Below are 20726 nucleotides of genomic sequence, written 5' to 3'. Positions count from 1 at the left end.
AACAGCTGTGAATGTATAGGTTTGATTGCAGTTTACTTTTTGGGTCTGCATCTTGAGTTGGAATGCATAAACTAAGACAAAGACAAATGAAGACTACAGAGTTTTATACGATAGAAAAGCAAAGTTATTGTGAAAATGAAAGCAAAGATAATTCTAATTAGAATCGTTGCAGAGCAAAGCTACCAGAGGAGAAAGGCGTTGACAAAGACCTGGTTGTCCAAGGAAGAAAACAGACGTTGATAACAGAAAACCCATTAGACCTATGATGAAAAACCCTAAAACAACAGCCAAAAAGTTTTCTGTTAATCTCCAGAGTGCAGGGGTGAAAGTATTTTAGTTTAGTAAAGACAGTAGACTTCAACAGGAGAATTACAAGGGCTACACAGCAAAATGCAAATCTCTTATCAGCACTAAAGACAACGAGTCAAATCTGAATTTGTTAAGAAGTACAAAGAAGAGCCACAACAGTTGTGGAGCAAAGTTTTGTGGACAGAGGAGACAAAGATAAACCTCTACCTAAGTCATGGAAAAGCTAAACGAAGGAGAAAGAGGAACTGCTTCATCTATGAAGTATTGTAGAGGTAGTAGCATAGTTTGGGCAGGCATGATTGCCTCTGGAAGGGGCTCACTATTCGTTATTGATGATATAACTGATAATGGTAGCAGCAGAATGAATTATGACATCTACAGAAATGTTGTCTCCCCATGACCAAAGTAATGTTGTCCAACTCATTGAGCAGCTATTCACCCTGCAGCAAGACATGACCCCAAAAATACTGCACACCTATCCAAGGGGCTAATCGGAAATAACAAGCATAAGAAGTGGAAACTTTGAAGCTGGCCCATCTATCCCCTCTTCTGAATCGTATTAACCATGCATTTTACTTGTTGAAGAGGAAGCTAAAAAACCCCACTTTTGTGACAAGGTGGCAGCCCGGGACATTTTGGAGAATGAGCTGCTGCTCTCAGTCGCCTGACCAGTAACTGCAGGACAGCTGGTCAGGTAATAGTTTAAAAAAATAATGGTATTTTTGTGAAGAGTATCAAGAAGAGAGTATCGACTGCCATTTGGTTTTAATACCAGTAGGCTTCCTGGCTGCTCAACAGGATAGTTAAGAATCGAAGTCAGGAGCTCAAAAAGGCTTTTATTTTCTTTTGGTTTGCTTGGTGGCTGTTTTTCTCCTGAGCCGTAAATAAAGAGAACAACTTTTTTAACATTATGGCTGTGTTAGTGTATCTTCTGCCCTGGTCCCACCTTTTTCAAAAATCCGTTACAACTTGCCCAGTGGAGTGTCGCACCTCAAACAAGCAACAAAAGAACGTGACTGCAGCTAAGACTTGGATGTTTAACAAGGCTCACTTTTCTGAGAAAAGGGAGGGATGAGAGAGCCTTTAACAACTGGGGCTTGAGAAGCACTCGAAAAAAGGACTCCTGCCAAAAACAAGGTCTTCATGTGCCAGCTCTGGCTTGTGTGCTGCTGGGGCAGAGACCGCCGACAAACATGACTTCAGTCGAGATATTGTTCTTATCAAAGACACATGGGAGTGATCCTTTTTTATTTAGCAGAGCTAGATATGCTGAACTGTTTGTATACAGCTTGCAAACTAGGAAGGTTCTGTCATTTTTTATCTTCAAACTGCCTCTGTGAAACTGTTACTCCAACTGTTGCCATTCTCAAGCAGGATAGCATTTTCAGCATTTCAGCATTGTAGCAAAGACTAGGCAAAGCATCTAAAAAGGAACATATTAAGAGTCAGGTAATGTTGATGGGTCACAGATTTGAAGAAGTCATTCCACGTAAGGGGTAGTAGTAAAAAACCTTTTACTTTAGTTTAATTTACTTTAGGTTAATTTGTCCCAATACTTATGTGGGCCTGTAATTGTTAAAACAGTGTTTAACATGTATGCTTAAAAATATCCCAAAATAAATGCTAATATTCTGTACTTTTTAATCTTATTTGTCTTTGGATCTGAAATACAAATTTCAATATTACACAGCAAAAATGACAAGGTTAATTTCACTGTCTCAATACTTATGCATTACACTGTAACACACTGTCTCATCTGAGGGCAGAAAATATATTTCTTAATTATAGGAGTGACTCACATTGATGATCAGGGTAAGGGGTTCTCCTGGGTGGTGTTTGATCAGTCTCTCCTTGCTGGCGGTGTGGAACTGAGGGTCCCCCAGATATTCCAGGGAAAAGAGGCCGCTGTGAGGCTCGTCCTCATCCTCCAGCCCATAGGGAGCAGCAGGACTTTCCCGTGTGTACAGGACACCGTTCAGATAAAACTCCACTGTAGCTTTCATAGGATGCAGAGCTGGTGGGGACTGGCAGCTGATAATGTAGTTTGTATGAACGTAGCATTGCTGAAAGGAACATTCACAGTTACATTACAAAATGACTTCCTCCTGGGACCCAGAATATCACAAGGGGTATAAAAACTCTAACCTAAGCAACCCTGTTCTGCTAGTAGTCACTAACATACTCCTGGCCACCAACATACCAACCTGTCAGCCAACATTAAATATTGTATACTACTCTTTGCTAGGATCCCGAGATATAGTTTCATACATTTTAACAGATATACAAATAGCAGGAAATTCAGTTAAGTATCTGAAGAATGTCAAGATATTTAAACCGGGTAGCATATTTAGTTTAAGTGTTCTGACTTATAATGATAGTAATCAGAAGCACAGACATCACACTTACAGCTTGCTCTCTGCTTTCTTTGACCTCCATAGTGACATTCTGTACGAGATTGAAACCATGTCCCATCACTGTGATTGTTCTTCCTCCACTGATAAAAAACAGACAATTTGAATAGCAATTCAAAGCCATGGAGGAGACACTCAAGAAAACAATTCCCCATACTGCATATATCATTAACTCACAGTTTGAAAGCTTAAGAGGCTTTTAGTTTGACAACTTGTTTAAAATTCTCGAAAAGAGTCTTAAGATCTAATGGATGCTTTGAAGATAGATTCACTACTATATATCATTATGGGGCATTTTCAGAAAATAGTTAACGTAATAGATTACACTTTAAAGGCAGGTTTACAATTCAATATTGTCATTTCTTATTTATCTGGTAATATGAAGAGTTAGTTTGCATTTCCCTGAAAACCTGCAGCTGGTGGTGGAGAAAGGTGATTACAGTATACCCTTGGTATACAGTATAATATACTACTTTACTATTTCTGATTTTACAGACATAATTGCCCTTCAGCAGACTTTGTCTGTTAAATCTGAAGTCTAGTCCTTTAAACCGAGGGTTTACTGTATCGTCATTAGTACATTATAATGCTTCTGAAGAGGTACTGCACCTGAGATGGCTTGTTCCTGGCCTGATGGCCACTATGTCAGGGTTTTTCTCGTAAGTGTACTGGGTGACCCACTTTGAGTTTTGACAAGGGGTTTCCTCAAACTCAACGCACACCTGGACAGCCTCGGTCTTGGAGTGCTTTGCTGCAGGCATGGTGCATTTAATAGTGTCCTCTGTTCGTCTGTGAGGGCAGAGAGAAAGAAGGAATCATCATCAAAGCTCAAAAGTACCTGGATGGCAGACCTCCGGGGGAAGCTAAGGCTGCTGCTAGAAGAGTCTCTGTGGGTCTGTGAAGCCACCATCCTTCAAATGAGATGTAAAACCAAGGTCCTGACTCTCTGTGGCCATTAAAAATCCAAGGGCATTTCTCAAAAAGAGAAGGGGTGTTACCCCAGTGTCCTGGCCAAATTTCCTCCTGGCCATTACCAATCATGGCCTCCTAATAATCCCTTTCTCTGAATTGACTTCATTACTCTGCTCTCCTCCCCACTGACAGCTGATGTGTGGTGAGCATACTCGTACGTCCGAGTACGAGCGGACTCGGGGCTACATATCGGTGGTGGTGGAGGGGAGTCCCCATTACCTGTAAAGTGCTTTGAGTGGAGTGTCCAGAAAAAAATGCGATATATTATTCAAATTATTATTGAAAGCAATTCCTAAACAGGTTGATAATGAAATAGTAAAATCGCAAAGTGTGAAATAGTGTAAATCTGCTGCACACTCTGGAATGCTGCATGCCTGGAAAGGAGAGAAAAACTTACATCAGGTCAGTGCATTCCTGAGTCCCGTTGACCTTCACTCTCACCCTCGTGCCAACTCCCAGGTGTCTCCCACTGATGGTGACTTTGGTTCCCCCAGCCCTGGAGCCGTTTTTCGGCTCAATAGAGAAAACCTCCGGCACCTGAAGAAAAAAAGAGGCTGATAAACCACCTTTCGGATTGAAGGAGCACAATCTCTCACTCATGTTCTGCTAGTGCACTACTCCAAACCCAGATGAACGCAGACACTTGACTTTTAAAAGAGAAGAAATGTGTATATGTTCCCCGCATAAAACAAAATGCTTTTCAGCCGCCATCATCTTCAGTAATTTTTCCAATAAACTTTTGCTTTGCTAAAAAATTACATTCAGATATTTTATACACATATCCACGTTCCCCGGGTGGTAATACAGTATAAATATGAATCAAAGTGATTCACATTGTGTGCACAACATAGCAGGCAGTGTTTTCGGATGAGAAATGTATGGCGTTGCATGCTGTCTTATTCCTGATTGCATTTCAAAACCCAGAGTCTTGGTGACTTGACAAATATCTGGTATGGCCCATGGCCAAGCCAGTCTGGTGTTTTGTGGCAGCCTGAAATGTAGTACTTTTCACTGGCCTCAAGTATACCTCCCTTTTAATTCTCTATAACAAAAGACAGGCCTGTTCTCAACTGTCCTGCACATTTCTTATTCCCCAAGACAGGATTCACTTCCTCATGGGGAAGGGGGGGTCTGTCAGGGGCTATTGTCTGAGACATGGTCACTGCGTGACGCGTGTTTATTGTGGCAGATGTTTCCTGGGGAGAAAAAAACTTGGTCGGAGATAAACAGCACATTTCCTTCTTGTCTATGAGCGCCACATTTTAATCTTGGTAAATCCGCAGGGGAAGTTAATTTAGATTGCAGCTATAGTATCTGAATGATACCTCCCCATATTCACCTCTTTTTTTGAAACTTATTTCAAAGAAAACTTGCCAAAAGAAATGTTCGTTGAGCATTTGTGTAAAAAGCAATTGTGTTTCATTGATAACATCCACCCTACAGGTAAACTTTTGTAGTTTTCTGCTTCTTCTCTACTATCTTAGCAAAGTGTCCTAAGGTCACATCAACATCTACATCTTCATCTACAACTGTGATGAAGATGAATCCTACTCCGTTGGGCCCCTGAGCAAGGCCCTTAACCCTAACTGCTCCAGGGGCGCCGTACAATGGCAGACCCTGCGCTCTGACCCCAAGCTTCTCTCCCTGTCTCTGTGTCTGTGTCTCCCTGGAGAAAAGCTGGGGTATGCGAAAAGACGCATTCCTAATGCAAGAAATTGTATAGGGCTAATAAAGAAACATTATTATCATTATTATTATTATTATTAAAATTGATTATGCTTCCTTTAATGCTCTCTTTTGGTGATTTGTATGGAGAGTTACTATTGAAGGGATCAGTTCTGAGAAGGAAACTCTCATTCATATCGAGAAATCTTCAGCCCTTCAGAGTTGGAAAGGTGCAAGAAGCTTGAAGTAATTTCAAGCTCATATAAATCTAAAAAATCCATGAAAAATGAAATTATGGCTTCAAAAGACAGACTCAATATTTCAAAGGCAGAAATGACTCATCTTAATGGTTTACACATTTTAATGGGAGCTCCTTTCACAGTGGGCCCAGTGTTTTGTTTGTCTTGTGATGAAATAAAAAAAAGAATATCCAGCTGAATTTTATTTGTGCAGTGTTCAAAATACAGAGTGAACAGATCACTTTATTTATTTCATCCTATTCGCAGAGCTGCTCAAACATGTACGGGGTCAGTACCATGGAAACAGTAAAATACGTTTTTCCACCACACCCATGAACATGTCAGTTGAGAATTTTAGAGACTCAGTGATTTGAAATCATTATACGGTATGGTTTAGTCATGTTTGGGCTCTGCCACTGTATTCACAGGCATAACCCTGTGAAATATGAATAACTGAGCAGTGAAATGTCTGGAGTTCCTAGAAAAACATATTAAAAACAGTAAAGAACTATTAGCTGCAACAATGCAGAAATTCAGAATAAATGTCGTTAAGGCTTTATATAACACACATTCAAAGTACTCCAAAGCTTTGCACTTTTGGAAGTTAAAAGAAAATAATTTAAAATGACGTCTAATAACATTTGTGCAGAAAGTGACAAGTTCCTTCTTATGGGACCTCTGTGTGCAGGTTTTGTGCTCTAAAGTTTACAAAAATATCACAAAAGAAAAATTAGACTCACCAAATATTTAAATAATTTCTGGGACCTCCCCACCGACTGACTCACATTCACAGTCACCGTATCTGAGAAGGCAGACGCTGAGCTCCCAGTCTTACAGACAATTCTACACATAGTCAGACAGAAAGAAGAACAGTTATTTGGCCATTTAAGTTAAGACAAATGTGTGCACGTGTGTTACTGGGCAGACCTTCAGACAAGTTTCTTGATAAATGGCACAGTAAAAAAGATCTCTTTTTAGCACAATTTTGACAAATATTGTTCCTTCAGTAGATTAAATCTGGGGTTCATTTTACTCAGAGATTGCAAACACAACATAAAGGGAAATACAGTCAAAGGGCATGATCCCCCAAAATCATAGTTTGCAGCCAAGCATCCCAGAGATGCCAAGGGGAATGCAATAGTGAAGCTATTGATCAGCAAGTGTATTAACCTGTACTGCAGAAAATGATGTCTTAAAAACAGTTATAGGTCACTTTATTTCTTAGTGTATTCTCTTGTCCTTGTTTTTTCATCTTTTCAAATAGGTTCTTTTTTGTGTGCCATAGTTTTCTTAATGATGGGTGTTTTGCTATCCCTCCACTTGTAAAAAGGCCTGTTTTTATAGTTAAAATACTGCTATCAATAGCACTCTTGTTTATACTGTATATTGCTTGCATATTTACTGAAGACAGTGAACAGAGAAGCCAAAAGGAGGAGAAAGCATCTACAGAACTTAGAATCTACCGGAAGAATTGGAAGGGGAGAGGCATGCTTTCTTACTACAGTGTGAACACAATTTTCTTTTGGAGAGCAGGTTATTTCCTTCATTTAAAGTTTGGTGATAAAGAATCACCGCCAAACTGTTGTGATTTCAATGTGTCAGAACATTTCCTACTTAACACATGCTGTTGTGTCTAACAGTAACAGAAGGAGAATCTCCATATTAACACTTACTAGACCGTTATACTGCAGTCTTCAGTCTGTGACAAAACTATACACCTGGTTTGAATAAAGTTGCTGAAATTGGTATCTCTGAGTCACAGGTTTGTGTACACTTTCTGTGCAGGACTGTAGTCAAAACAGTATTGTTTTGTGATAAATTTAAAGGACACGGTCCTCCTGAAAAAGAACCACTATAAAGAAAATACATGCCCCTTGAGCTTTGAAATGGGATCTAGCTGTCCTTCATAATCACTTACTTCTCTGAAACAATGTATTGGCTCTGGATAGGGAGACAGTGCACATGTCTGATAGAAACCACGATGTCAGTAAACCTGCGACCCAAGTTCCTTCCTCGTATTGTGAGCAGGGTGCCCCCCTCCAGCGGCCCACTGAGAGGCTCGATCTGCAAGAGAAGGGAGAGAAAGGAGCTGACAGGAAGCCTGGAATGTGCAGAACTAGGTCAGGGGGAAACTTCGCTTCGCAGAGCTGACCACAGAGGCCCAGCTGAAACAGCAAGTTCTGGGATTGCAGCACACTCCTTCAGGACAGGCTGCCTCCAGCACGCTGGCTTTTATTTTTAGTTTGCAGCACAAAAAAAAACAAAAACAATAGCAACAGCAAGAAAGTATCACGCAACAGTAATCTCAGAAGAAAATGCAGACCCTACTGGTGGCCTCTCTGTAATATACAGTATCTTGAAAAAATTAAGAAGAATTCAATAAATAATTTCTTATTGCACCAAGGCACAATGGCATTCTGCCTCACTGCTCTTGGGTTCTGGGCTTGATTGTGGACTTCTGTATAGAGTTTGAATATTATTCCCCATGCTCTCTGGGTACTCTGGTTTCAATAGTGTCTCTGATTTGTCCCTGCGTGAGTGTGCGATTTACTGGCATCGAAACAGGGTGTAATTTGCCTTGCCGCCACTGTTTCCATCTTAGGTTATAGGCAGTATTATGGTTACAGTCAGTAGTTTTGTTTTTGGTCAGTATTATGAATATAGTTAATGCTATGGTTATAGTCAGTATTATGCTTATACTTGATTTTTACTCTGGTCATAGTTAATATTATGGTTATGGTCAGTACAATGGTTACGGTCAGTACTATTGTTATAGTCACTGCGTTGGTTATGGTTAGTACTATGGTTATACTTGATATTTACTCTGGTCATAGTTAATATTATGTTTATGGTCCTATGGTCACAATCACTACTATGGTTATGGTGAGTACTATGGTTACAGCCAGTACTATAGTTATGGCTAGTACTGTGGTCATAGTCAGTACTATGGTTATGGTCATTACTGTGGTTTTGGTCAGTACTATGGTTACTTTAACAGAAAATTGACAGCGATGAAAATGTAAAACATCTCTATGGAATAAGAACCCCTGTTCACCACCTCAAACAGAAGTCTTGCTCAAATAATTATTTCTTTGATAATAATTGCAGCTCATCTAGCTGTGTTCCCTACTAACCTTCACAGTTCCATTATTAGATTAACAAGATTCTTTTCATTGACGTCTCATTTCAGGTTCACAATTTTTATTTGCAGTTTGTGCTACTGTCACTCACAAAACTGTTCAGTTTTAGCTTTTAATGTCTTAAATTACTCACTTAAAAATGTGTACCATATACATCACTTTTAATTAAACAAAATGGGACATCCTTGGAAGAGGAAAAAGAGTTTTGCAAAGTACAGCTATTTCTGTAGTCTTAACAGACAATTATCTATGTCTGGCATTCATTAGAATTGCTGATAAGAACATGGATTTAAAAAGAGTAGCATGAATATATTTACACTGTTACTACTTTATCAATTTCCTCATATCACTTAGTAATGTGACTGCTGTAACCACCAGATATTTGTAGCAATATCAGGCTTCTGATATTTACTACAGGCTTCACTGGATCTAATCTGCAGTCAGCCATCTGTACTCAGAAGAAAAATAAAGAAACACTAAATGTTCCCAGATCTTTGATGCAAACTTATTCTCTTAAGGTCACATCTAACCCATAGTATTATTGTTCAGTGACTTGGTTTCCATTTTTTGGATTTATTAATATATAAATATAATCCTTTTGCGAGGCTTGCATCATTTCAGAAGTCTGATTATTCCATTAGCAGGAATGATTTGCCAGAGACTGACACTGGAAACCAGTTACAAAAAGTGATGCTGATGTATTGTTCATCAGTGTTATTTTTCAGGAGTCAGTTTTGGAAATCATTCTTAATTATGCCCAAGAACAGACTCATGAGACAGGATCTGGACACTAAATACTGCTGTATACGCCAACAACGTACTGTTTCTATACTTTTCCTTCCATTCCATTAACTAAATTAGGTTTTCTGAACACTGTACCGTCTTTCAATCTTTTAGTCTTTTTTACAGTTTGTGTGAGTAGGAGTATCTATCCATCATCAGAAATCTGCACATCCTGGTAAGTGTTGTGGTAAGCAGAAAAATAGATATGACCACCAGTCCATTGCAGGGCTATATTAATAAAGGGGAAGATTTGATTCTGCAAATTAAAACCAACCACAAAAAAAATGTCAAATTACATTATGTCGAATTAATGGCAAGAAGAGCACTATGTATAAATTAACATTAGAACAACAATACTGCACATGTACGGTGTCCTTTTTTATCTGGAAGTAACCCAAAATATTTCAGATGTGACACACTTTATCTAGCATTGTGGATTCAGAACAGAGAAGTGTCACACTAAATATTCACCTTTTTAGTGCTTATATTAATTTTAATTCTGTTCCGTTACTGTGAATGATCTGTCTTGCAGGGATTTCAGTGTATCCTACAAATAACCGTTAAATCCACTCAAAACACAGCAGCTCATGTTATCAAAGAAGCAGCTGTCCTGACTATCCCACAATGTGACTGCAATGCCAATGCCAGCTCTCCCCCTCAGCTTTTCCATGAAGTCAGAAAGAGGTAAATGTGCACCTTCTTTTACAAAGCCTCAGTTGACTATGGAAGCAATAGAGCCCCTAACTGAAACCTATTGGGTGTGTATGTGGGCTTTTACCTCCCATATCTCCGGGGCAGGACAGGTGGTCTTAAGGGGTTGACACTCATCCCTGGGCTTGCACGTGTTGTCACACCAGGAGCAGAAATGGCCTTCGTCTTCCCGTCCCAAGCACTGAGAGCAGTCTGTGCTGCCTGTCCCACAGTTGTACACCTCCACTGTCAGGCATAGGGGTCAGAAGAGCAATATATCATGTCTTGTCTTGTCTTACACCACAGGGAGTGTGCATTCACTCCAATCAAGGTTCAGACACAGACCACTTGCTTGTATAAGAACAAGTAGGTTAAGAGGTTAATTTCACACTGAAAAGTAGAAAGAAGAAAAATCTAACTTATAAAGTAAAGCTTACACACCTGTTAAAAACAGCCTTAAATGCTTTTATTACTTCTCCCTTCCCTTCAGCATAGAATTAACCTCCATGACACAGCTCACAACTCAAATACTTGTATCTATAAATTATGCACTTAACATAAAAAAACAACTTCTCAGCAGGCTTATACAGTATGTTAATTTGAAGCTTCATGTTTCCCATTCTCTTCTCTTTAATTCCTCATTAGAGCAGCTTTGATAATATTTGCATTGCAGAAAGTGTAATTGCGATGCTAAATGGGCTGTGTAATTCTGTTTCCTAGAACAGTCTTATCATAATATTTCTAGCAGGAGAAAAGGTTGACATTAAATAAGCATGCTTCCTGAATTTAGGTCAAATGCAAGCTCAGGAAGAAAATAACTCTGCAAGCAGGGAAAATAGTAAATATTTACTCACTTCTGCTCACTAACTCGCTCTTCATCATCCTCTCAATTATACTGAAGTTACTTCTGTTAAACTTTGTTAGAAAAACACACAACAGATATGTAGCACTACAGTACAGTTTCTGGACCCTTTCTGTTTGTCCCTTGAGAGGTTTAAATACTGCCTGTGTAAGCACTACAGACCTGTGACTGGTAGAGGGCTGTCAAGGAATTTGTCCTGGTGTTTCTTCAATCGCAGGTTGAGATGGACTGTCTGGCTTCTCTTTGTTGTGTATAACTGCAATATTTGACAAGAGTTGAGAGACAGACTGAATTTGTGTGGATGTTTGTTTTTATTTAATTAGCGTTTTTGTACTTATCTTTCTGAATTTTTCCGCTGTTCTGATTCTCACTTGTCACTCCCACCCACCAGTTTTCACAGTGCAAACAGCCACACAGTACACACTTAGTCAGCTGACACAGGCATAATGTCAGTCAACTTACATATCATTTCTTCTGACACAGGCTGCAAAGCATAGCCTTGAACACTTGAACCCATAACAGCTATCGAGATAACATCTTTTGTAATAAATAATACGTCAAATAACAAAAGCATAAAGTAAATGTTAAGCTCTCTTTCATAGCTTAAATAAGCTTACTGTGGCATGACTGAATGTAGGACTGTATCTTACAATTTTATGAAGCCTAGTTGATAAATGCTTACTCTCCTGCTTAAGGTGCATAGCACTGTAACTTAAAGGTCATTAATCATGCAGGAGCTCCTCAGGTATGTAACAACTTAATGAAAAAGAAACATAGGCAAATAATACTGGACTTTTTCCAAATTAAGGAAAAACTTGGCATTCATTTCAGACAATGATGTAGCCTTAGTCTTTAACATGCTAATGCGTCTGAATTTTACAGTGAATTCACAAGAATAAAAAAGTGAAAGTACTTCATCTTCTAGAGAACTCATCTGCAATTTTCTAAGGCATTAGAGTAATCAAAAAGCTTCCGCGGGTGCTACTCTCATACAACTTGTACTCTCTAATCTCATGAGTCAATGCAGAAAAATGTTAATTTGCAAGGTTTTTTAAAGGAGACCCTTGCTGTACCATTTTCAAAAGAAAACAGATCTTTACAGAATTGGACATATTAATTTTAGCATAACAACTGCAAAGCTATCAATAAAGGCCAGAAATACCAACCTGCATTAAACAGCAATATAAACAAAATACAGACAACCGTGAGCTCCATGACAGATGAGCACTGGCTGGAATGCAATACTCACTGTTACGCTGCTGCATTTAATTGTCGATTGGTCAAGCCATGTTGCTTCGTATAACTGATCATTTCCGAAATCACACTGCAGTGGTGTTCCCTGGTCCAAGGAAAACAGAGTACAAGGGGTTAGGGAAACACAGCGGAATAATCCTCGACCTTGTCAGCCAACCCTTACATGGAAACTCTGCACTCGGCTCAGATCTAGGGAAAACAAAGCACGTCATTCACATCAACCACAACAAGGGGGGTTCCTACTCTCCATCGTTGTCCGAAATGTGATCTGGTATGTGTTTCTCTGCATCCAGGCATATAAACCATTTTTACAATGACTACAGTATGTCAAAGACAAAGCATCTTCATGAAACCTAAACTCTATTCCCAGAGACGGTCCCTTACAATACAAAAGATCTAAGCATGAAAGACTGTTACTAGTAAGATACTATGATCTGATAAATTGCATCACATAACCCCATTATCATTACTCATTAATTTTATTTTGTGAGAGAGAATGATCAATTGTAAGTTCTTGAAACAGAAAAGGTTAAAAAACGAAACAATACAAGATTTTCCCCACCACTAATCATTGGTACAACCTTCTGTGTTGTCTCACACAGGGCCCTTAAAATGAAGTTAGACAGTCACAGTAGAAGTACAGAGCAATCAAGATCTGACTGTGCTGGCAGCAGCAGCTGTTTCATTAGCTTTTTCTGGTTATGAGGTAAGCACGGGGTACTCTGCTTCTAAGTATCTTTTTTCAAATTAATTCTGAAATGATTGAGTATCCAGCTGTAGGTGAAACTAAATTGTCCTAGCGGCACTAATAAATGCATTTCACTAGAGACAACAACATCCAACTTTTATTCTTCATTTTGTGAATGTTTGGAATACTTGGTGAGAGAAGTAGTCTTAACCCACTTGATTATTGGGTAGCCTCCTCTTGAACCAAGTGAACCAAGTGGTAGCTGCAAGGTGGAGAGGGGGTGGAGGAATGATGGTTGAGTCAAAGGGAGATTTTTTTTGCTCGATATACTATATATAGCTAAGTTTGTTAATAATGATGATGAGAAACAGCTGTGTCAGAGTGACCTGTTGTTGTTATCCCGAACTTCAGTTAATAACTTCCATTTAAAGTCAAATGAACTTGAGTCTACAATAACTAGACTGGTATTGCAATTGCTGCAACATGATGAAACTCTATTTAATAATCTTTTTGTTATGCTCCACCTCCCTCTAACTCAGCTCCCAAAATGAAACAAAATCCACAAACATAAAAAGCGTTTTGAGAAAAAAACTAAGACAAATATGTGGTCTGATGCCTTAACATATTATATTTTAAGGAGCTTCATTTTACTGTTTCAGTTTAAAGATGTCTTTTGAAGTTCTTCCGACTGTGTGTCCTTTCTTTCTTTGATAATCCTCAATATCACATCTTGCCACAGACAGATACATTTGGTGCAAACTTGTGATGGAGGTGGGTGAATTTCCTGTGTCAGTGGCTTATGCTACAGGTACATGTTTCTACCAGATGCTATTTAAGAGATGTCTTGTGTCTTCAAAGCTTTTCTGGTGCAAATCACATTCTTGAAGGTCAGTTAACTGAAAAGCACATCTGCAAGTTGTGCAGTTTTTAAAAATAAGTTTAGTTTACAGATCATATATGTTGAGGGGATGAAACCAGACATATTCCTTTGGACTGTTCCTTCCCTCAACTAAAAAAGAACCCATTGGATATGTAAGTTGGAATCTTTTAACATACCGTATAAACACTTAATATATGGAAATTTATAAATGCATAAGTTATTTTGGAATATCTATAACCATTTGCATTTCATATTTCTATGGAAATGGTCTCAAAGTCATGAAGGCATTTAGAGTGGCCATTTTAAAGTGATGCCTTCTGGTGTTATACCTTATGGTGTGTATAAACAGCCAGTGGTAAACTGCACTTAGTCCGATACATATAGCTGGAAAATAAATCATACATACTACACATAAACAATGAAACAAAAATTCAAATCACTGTCAGGAGACAACAGCCTCATCTACCTTTGTTAAAAATCACTATTAAGTCTCATCTGCTGTGAAGCCCCTTCAGAGATGCTGACTACGCTGACTAAGCAGCAACAGCTTGCGTCAGCTGAATAGAGATGAAAGAACCTGTACCTCTTTTGTGTTGTTCAGAGTGAGAGTGATGTCTTGTGCTGTTCCAGTTGCCGTTGGTCTAGTCAGCGAGGGATTCACACTTGGACAGTACATAGAGTTCTGCAGTGATGAAAAACACATTGGCATTTGTGTTATTCTTAACACTTTAAAGACCACAGTCGTGTGCAGCATTCGCATTCAAATGGAAGTGCCCATAGGATTCAACACACATGATGATACAGTTATAGTGCCATTTTCTCTATGGCATGTGTATTCAGAACCTTGCATGGTTTTCACATTTTATTGCTTTAAAGCTTGTAGTCATGACACTTTCAAGTTGAAATTAGTATTTGATATACACAAATCTCCTCCACACGTTCAAAGCCATAAACAAAAAGAAAGGGTTAATTAGATTAATATGAAATAAAAATGTCAAAGTCGTGATTGCACAAGTATTCGAACCATCTGCTACGGCCAAACCTAAATTAAATTATGTTTACAATAAGATGAGTGGAGAAAATGTCAGAATCCCTGAATATCCCCATTTGCACAGTCTATGCAAACATCAGGAATTGCAAAGTGCGAGATATAACCCAGATAATGGTGAAATGAGGACGTCCCTCCAAACTGAGCATCCAGGCAAGAAGGAGACTGGTCAGCGATGCCACTGTGAGGCAAATGGGCACTTTGAAAGAGCTACAGAGTTCAATAGCGCTGGCATTCGCAATATATCACAAACTGGCCTGCATGGCTGAATGGAAAGAAGGAACCTATTACTAAAAATCAGCCATCCCAAAGGCTGCATAGAGTCCACAACAAAATACTGGCAAAGTATACTTGCAAAAATGTGCTAAAAGGTTCTGTAGTTACATAAGACCTAACTGGAATAATTTGGTCTACAGTATGTGCCAAGCATTATGTAACACAGCACATCTTCTAGTCACCACAGTCTCCACAGTCCAGCATGGTGATGGCAGCACCCAGCTATGAAGTCAGCTGATAGAGACTTACACCAGAAAGGCTTGTGGCTGTAATTGGTGACAACAGGGCTTCCACCAAAGATTAAGTAAACAAGTCTGAACACTTAATCCATCAACTTATATCATTTTTTTCTCTTTAGTTTTTGTTGACATGTACTGTAACATATCTCACCATCAGAAGTGGATTCAGGTTTTGAATACAATATAATGTTTTAAAAAATGTATATGTATCATTTTGGAATTTCACAAAATGGAAGATCATACCTTTGAAGGCACTGTATATACCAATAGATATTCGAATGTTGTTTTATTCAAATTGAATTAAATATATTGCAAGAAATTGTTCGAGGGTTAACATGCTACTTAAGAATATGTGATCCTGAAGTTAACCTTTAGAAAGTTTGTATTGGAACATAAATAACCTGTAACATGAGGCACGGCTGTTCAGTATACCCACTTTCTTCTGTGCTAACAGTATAACTGGTAAATATTTCTTTAAAATCTCCAAGTCTGAATGACTTGTGTGTGGCTCACTGATATTGTATGGAAAAGATAAGTACTCGAACATGGGGAATTCCACAACACAGTGGCACAACATTCACCCACTCATGTGATGGAGTCATTCAGTTCACTTCCGCAGTGGCCATAAGGCATAGAATGTAGTTTCGACAAGCACTTTTTGTGTGTGAGCAGACGGGCACTATTCTATTTCAAAGAAAAAACCCTTAAGCTACCAAAGTTACAGATTATCTGTGGTGTAGTAACAGTGTTCTGTGAGTATCAGCATGAGAAAAACATAGACATTTACGTTCTTGGATAAGGGACATCTAAGTCTTCTCTGAACCCAACACAATCCAAAGTAAAACTGCTTACTTTGTGGTAGCATCCAGAATATAAAGTATTTGGTGTTGTCTCTGCTTTATGGTGAGATATATTTGCCTGCAGGGATGTTCCTAATGGCTTGTGACCTGGCCAAAAAACTGATGAAGTCAATGACCAAAAAATCTCATTGCAGTTTTTAAAACTGGGGTCTTGCAAAAAATGTAATGTAAAGGCAGAAAATACTGTAATACATTGTTGAGACTAAAAAAATAAATCTCAAGGATAAAATAATAATTTAATCTCCAATCAAAGTGGACTCAAATTTGTATTTGATTCTTTTTTTAAGAAATGCCATCTCGTGTTTACGTGTTATTCATTGATGATCTAGCTTCAGAGTAATATTCTTTAAAAGATCTACTGATATAGTGAGTAATAAATCAATTAAAACATTCTGTGGTGGAAAAATGCTTAGGAGCATGAAATGTATGTATTATGATGTCTTTATCTATATTATATATCTTTATTAACTAACTAAACTTTTTCAGGTGGGTTGCTGCGTTAGCATGCATGGTCTGCAAAGGAACAAGTAATAGGTTTATTCCATACTGAAAACAGAAGAGAGAAAACACAATGTTTCGGCTGTGAAGGCTTCTTCAGGTGTGAGCTTTTAAACTTAAAGTAAAACTCAAGCAAAATCAACTTTTGCTTGACTAATAAATGTCTTACCTCAAGCAGAGTGTCAGTTGGGTTTGTTTTGCGTGAGACACAAGCGCTTCTTTCTAAATTCCAGTAACATTTCCATTTAGTGCTCAGGCAGCTGGTGCACCTGAAAACACAAATTGTATACAATAGCTTTGACAAGTGATTTTTTTAGGAATACACAATACAAGTATTGGAATTCAGTGCCTTCTATTACGTATGATTTATAATGTCCTTGAAGTGAGTTAATCCTGCGAAGATGGTCTAATTTGTTCCTATAATAGCCTAGAACAATATTATGAACTACAGAAACAAAATTATTAAAATATAACTCATCTACTTGACGTGACTTGTGAATCTGTATTAACAGGAAGATAAAATGTTCTGTAAGCACTTAATACCAATGCTTTCAACAAGCCATGCATCAAAATGAAAAACAACATATGTGCGATTTGAAATAACATAGATTTAATTTCTAGAACTGGTGGTACTTTTGATCTTCATTTCCTGTTTGAAATACCATAGTCTAAACACAGTTATCAAAACCACAAAGGATTTCACACTTTTTATCTGGCATAGAGAGAAAAGATCACATGCTATAATCAACTGTCATTTATTCCTTGCAAAGAAAAAAACTGATATGAAAGGACTAAAAAAGGGAGAAACGGCACTTTGCACACTTACAGAAATAGCCCATTGGACTCAACAGCTCTTATTACATTAATAGTAGAATGAAGGACAATAAACACTTTTTAATACTTCATTTTTTAGCAAAATCAACATATTAATACACTGTATCGTACACTGTTTTTAAAAAAATGTCTATACATCTTTAGTCGTATGACTAAGATGTATAGGTTTTATAAGGTTTTTGCCTTACGCCTGTAAGTGTGCTTCTTCATTGATATGTTTCATCTGCACTTTAAATGTGTTTTATCAACTAAATTCAAGCCCTGGATTAAATCATGGCTATGACCCATTACAGACTACAAACAATATACTGTAGATGATGCAGGTTTTTTAAAAAAATAATAATAAATCTTGGATTGACAAGTATTTTTTAAAAATATGTACTGTAGTTTTTACAGTTACAATCAATGCATCATCACATAAGTGGAGAGGTAATAAATAATAACAAATAATCCTTACACTTATATAGAGCTTTTCTGGACACTCCACTCAAAGCATTTTACAAGTAATGGGGACTCCCCTCCACCATTACCAATGTGTATCCCCTACCTGGATAATGGGATGGCAGCCAAAGTGTGCCAGTACACTCACCACACACCAGAGAACAGAGTGATGAAGCCAATTCAGAAATGGGGATTATTAGGAGGTCTTGATTGGTAAAGGCCTGGGGACAATTTGGCCAGGGCACTGGGGTTAAAACCCCTACTCTTTTCAAGAAATGGGATTTTTAATGACCACGGAGACTCAGGACCTTGGTTTCATGCCTCATTTGAAGGATGGTGCTTATTTTATAGTGTCCTCATCACTATGCCACTGTGTAGCATTAGGACCCACACAGAACACACAGTGAGTGCTCCAACACTTCCAGCAACAACCTTAGCTTTCCCAGGAGGTCTTCCACCCAGGTACTGGCCAGGCTAACACTTGCTTACCTTCAGTGGGTTGCCAGTTGTGAATTGAGGGTGATATACTGTAGCTGCTGACAATAGATCAGCTGATATAGGTCTGTACATACTCTCCTCCTAAGTCATTGCTGTTTTTCACAAAGCCCCACTGCGCCTCTTGATGTGAGCATTGATTTGAGGACTGGTGCAATTCCCAATATAAGGTCACAGGCATGCAGAAAACCACAGGCATAACCGAGGTGACTCAAGCCTGCCTATCCCTGGTGGATCTTAGCCAGTAGTGCACTGCCACTAGGGGAATCCTGGGTACAGCCAACCAATGAGACAGAACCCACTAACAGGTATTGGTTTTGAAACCCGCTGCCTGTGGGTGGCGTGAAGTTTGGGATTTATTCCAGCCCTTTCTCAATACAACTTAAAGCTGCATCAATCAGAAGTAAGCAACGTTGCCAACGCAAGCCTTGCTACTGCCTACTGTGAGGGGAATTAGCTGGATTCTGAAAAATGGAAAACTGTTCCAAAATATCATGTGATGACCTTTGGCCAGGTTTACGACATACTGTATTGAGCATTTCTCAGAAATTGCAAAGCTGTTTCAAATTTTCCAAAACAATCAGGGGATGTTTGCTCAGCAAAAGACACAGAATACTATGTTGCCGCCTGGTTTATTTTAGATTTTTCATACTTGGAGTTACAGAAAGCTAAAATTAGATCTGTCTTGCGAGTGAAGTGGAATCAGTAAAGTGGTTATTTTCTTCCGACACTTGTCTGCAATATACTGTGTACGCAGTTGGCTGAGCATGTACACTGGGTAACTCACGGTCTCTTTGAATGAACAATCCCAGTCTTCTCACAGTCATAGATGGTGAAGTTCCCCCAGACAATAGGAGTTCCATTGACCTTGATTGACACAGGAATGACCACGTGATCTGTTAAAGACAACCAAGCAATCAGAACTAGAAAAATAAAGAATACACAGATTTAAAATAAAGAAAATTAATTTCCCAATACCAACAAGCACTTGAAAAGCTGAAACATGTAACATGTCCAAACATGAAAAGCAAACATGACTAGTCATTTAATATCAATACTTTTTGCTATTAATTTTTCAACATATCTGAACCAGAGGGAAAAGAGATGGACCAGACAAAGGCAAGAGAAACATTTAACAAGAAAAACGAACTAGTCAGAGGCCACAACATTCTTCCAAATTTTAAGTTACATGTTGTAGTTTTATATTCTCATCACAATATTTTCAATTATAGGTTTCAATTATATTCCCATTATAGGTACAATATTGAAAATCATTATGGAAACAGATTATATTATACAGTATACTTTGTTTCAAATTATATAAAGTGAGTATGCATATATACAAGCACAATCATTAAAACACACAACAACACATTCAAAACATTAATATTTATTATGTTAGCCCTTTTCTTTATGCTCTCATAAAGCTAATCATTGTAGGACTCTAAAATGTTCCAAATGACCTCTAACAGTTTCAACAATTCATCCAATTGTTTTGGTGACGGTCTTACTACTATGTCCATGTAGCCCCATATGGATAATGTTCATATTAGAACTTTATGAACACTGCAATATCCTTTTGACTTTTCCGTTAACCTCTATGTGGTTTAGACTTTCACTATGTTGGCTGTAAGTTGGAGGTTGCATGCTTTATGTACTGTATTTTTCTCACATCATCTTCTGTTGTTATTAATTCCAAGACTGTACATCTGCCTATTACGTAATGTGTTATCTGCATGAGATCAATTTGTTTTCAGGAAGTCCTTTCATTACTAACCTACAATGGCTGGCAAACACAGAGGGACAATACAGAGCTTTAATAAAAGGTGGGTCAATGAATAGTTTTTTTCTCTTCATACTCCACCCCAATTTAGTACCCATTATATTATTTTAACATGAGACAAATGAAAAAAAGTCCACTCCAATGTACCTACCCTCAGCAGGTTGAATTCTGGGAAGCTTGTCTTTGGGCAAGAGTGGGCAGGTTTGGATCTGAGGAGGTTCCGAATTGACCGCGTATATCGTTGCCCTGGTGGAAACTCCGTTGCCATAGCTACACTCAACCTCAGTGTTGCTAAGATCTGGAACGCTGCCATTGATCAGAATCCCAAAATCCTGGGGAGAGCAGAATTGGGACCAAGC

At 38.4% G+C, this 20726-nt stretch overlaps 1 protein-coding gene across 1 annotated transcript in view; it reads right to left on the bottom strand.

The window, feature by feature from the left end:
- plxnd1 (plexin D1) overlaps window positions 1-20726 on the bottom strand; it is a 60484-nt gene that overhangs the window by 21778 nt on the left and 17980 nt on the right. Inside the window, exons 6-18 of the mRNA XM_015347995.2 lie at window positions 20519-20699; window positions 19372-19480; window positions 16984-17083; window positions 14477-14575; window positions 12321-12410; window positions 11234-11327; window positions 10298-10455; window positions 7515-7660; window positions 6337-6439; window positions 4090-4229; window positions 3330-3509; window positions 2716-2803; window positions 2109-2372 (exon numbers count right to left, since the gene is read on the bottom strand). Coding sequence (XP_015203481.2) covers window positions 2109-2372; window positions 2716-2803; window positions 3330-3509; window positions 4090-4229; window positions 6337-6439; window positions 7515-7660; window positions 10298-10455; window positions 11234-11327; window positions 12321-12410; window positions 14477-14575; window positions 16984-17083; window positions 19372-19480; window positions 20519-20699 — 1752 coding nt within the window. The remainder of the gene's footprint in view (window positions 1-2108; window positions 2373-2715; window positions 2804-3329; window positions 3510-4089; window positions 4230-6336; window positions 6440-7514; window positions 7661-10297; window positions 10456-11233; window positions 11328-12320; window positions 12411-14476; window positions 14576-16983; window positions 17084-19371; window positions 19481-20518; window positions 20700-20726) is intronic.

The sequence above is a fragment of the Lepisosteus oculatus genome, chromosome 4 (assembly GCF_040954835.1).
Source record: "Lepisosteus oculatus isolate fLepOcu1 chromosome 4, fLepOcu1.hap2, whole genome shotgun sequence".
Lineage (NCBI taxonomy): Eukaryota > Metazoa > Chordata > Actinopteri > Semionotiformes > Lepisosteidae > Lepisosteus > Lepisosteus oculatus.
This window is presented reverse-complemented; position numbering and strand designations above follow the sequence as displayed.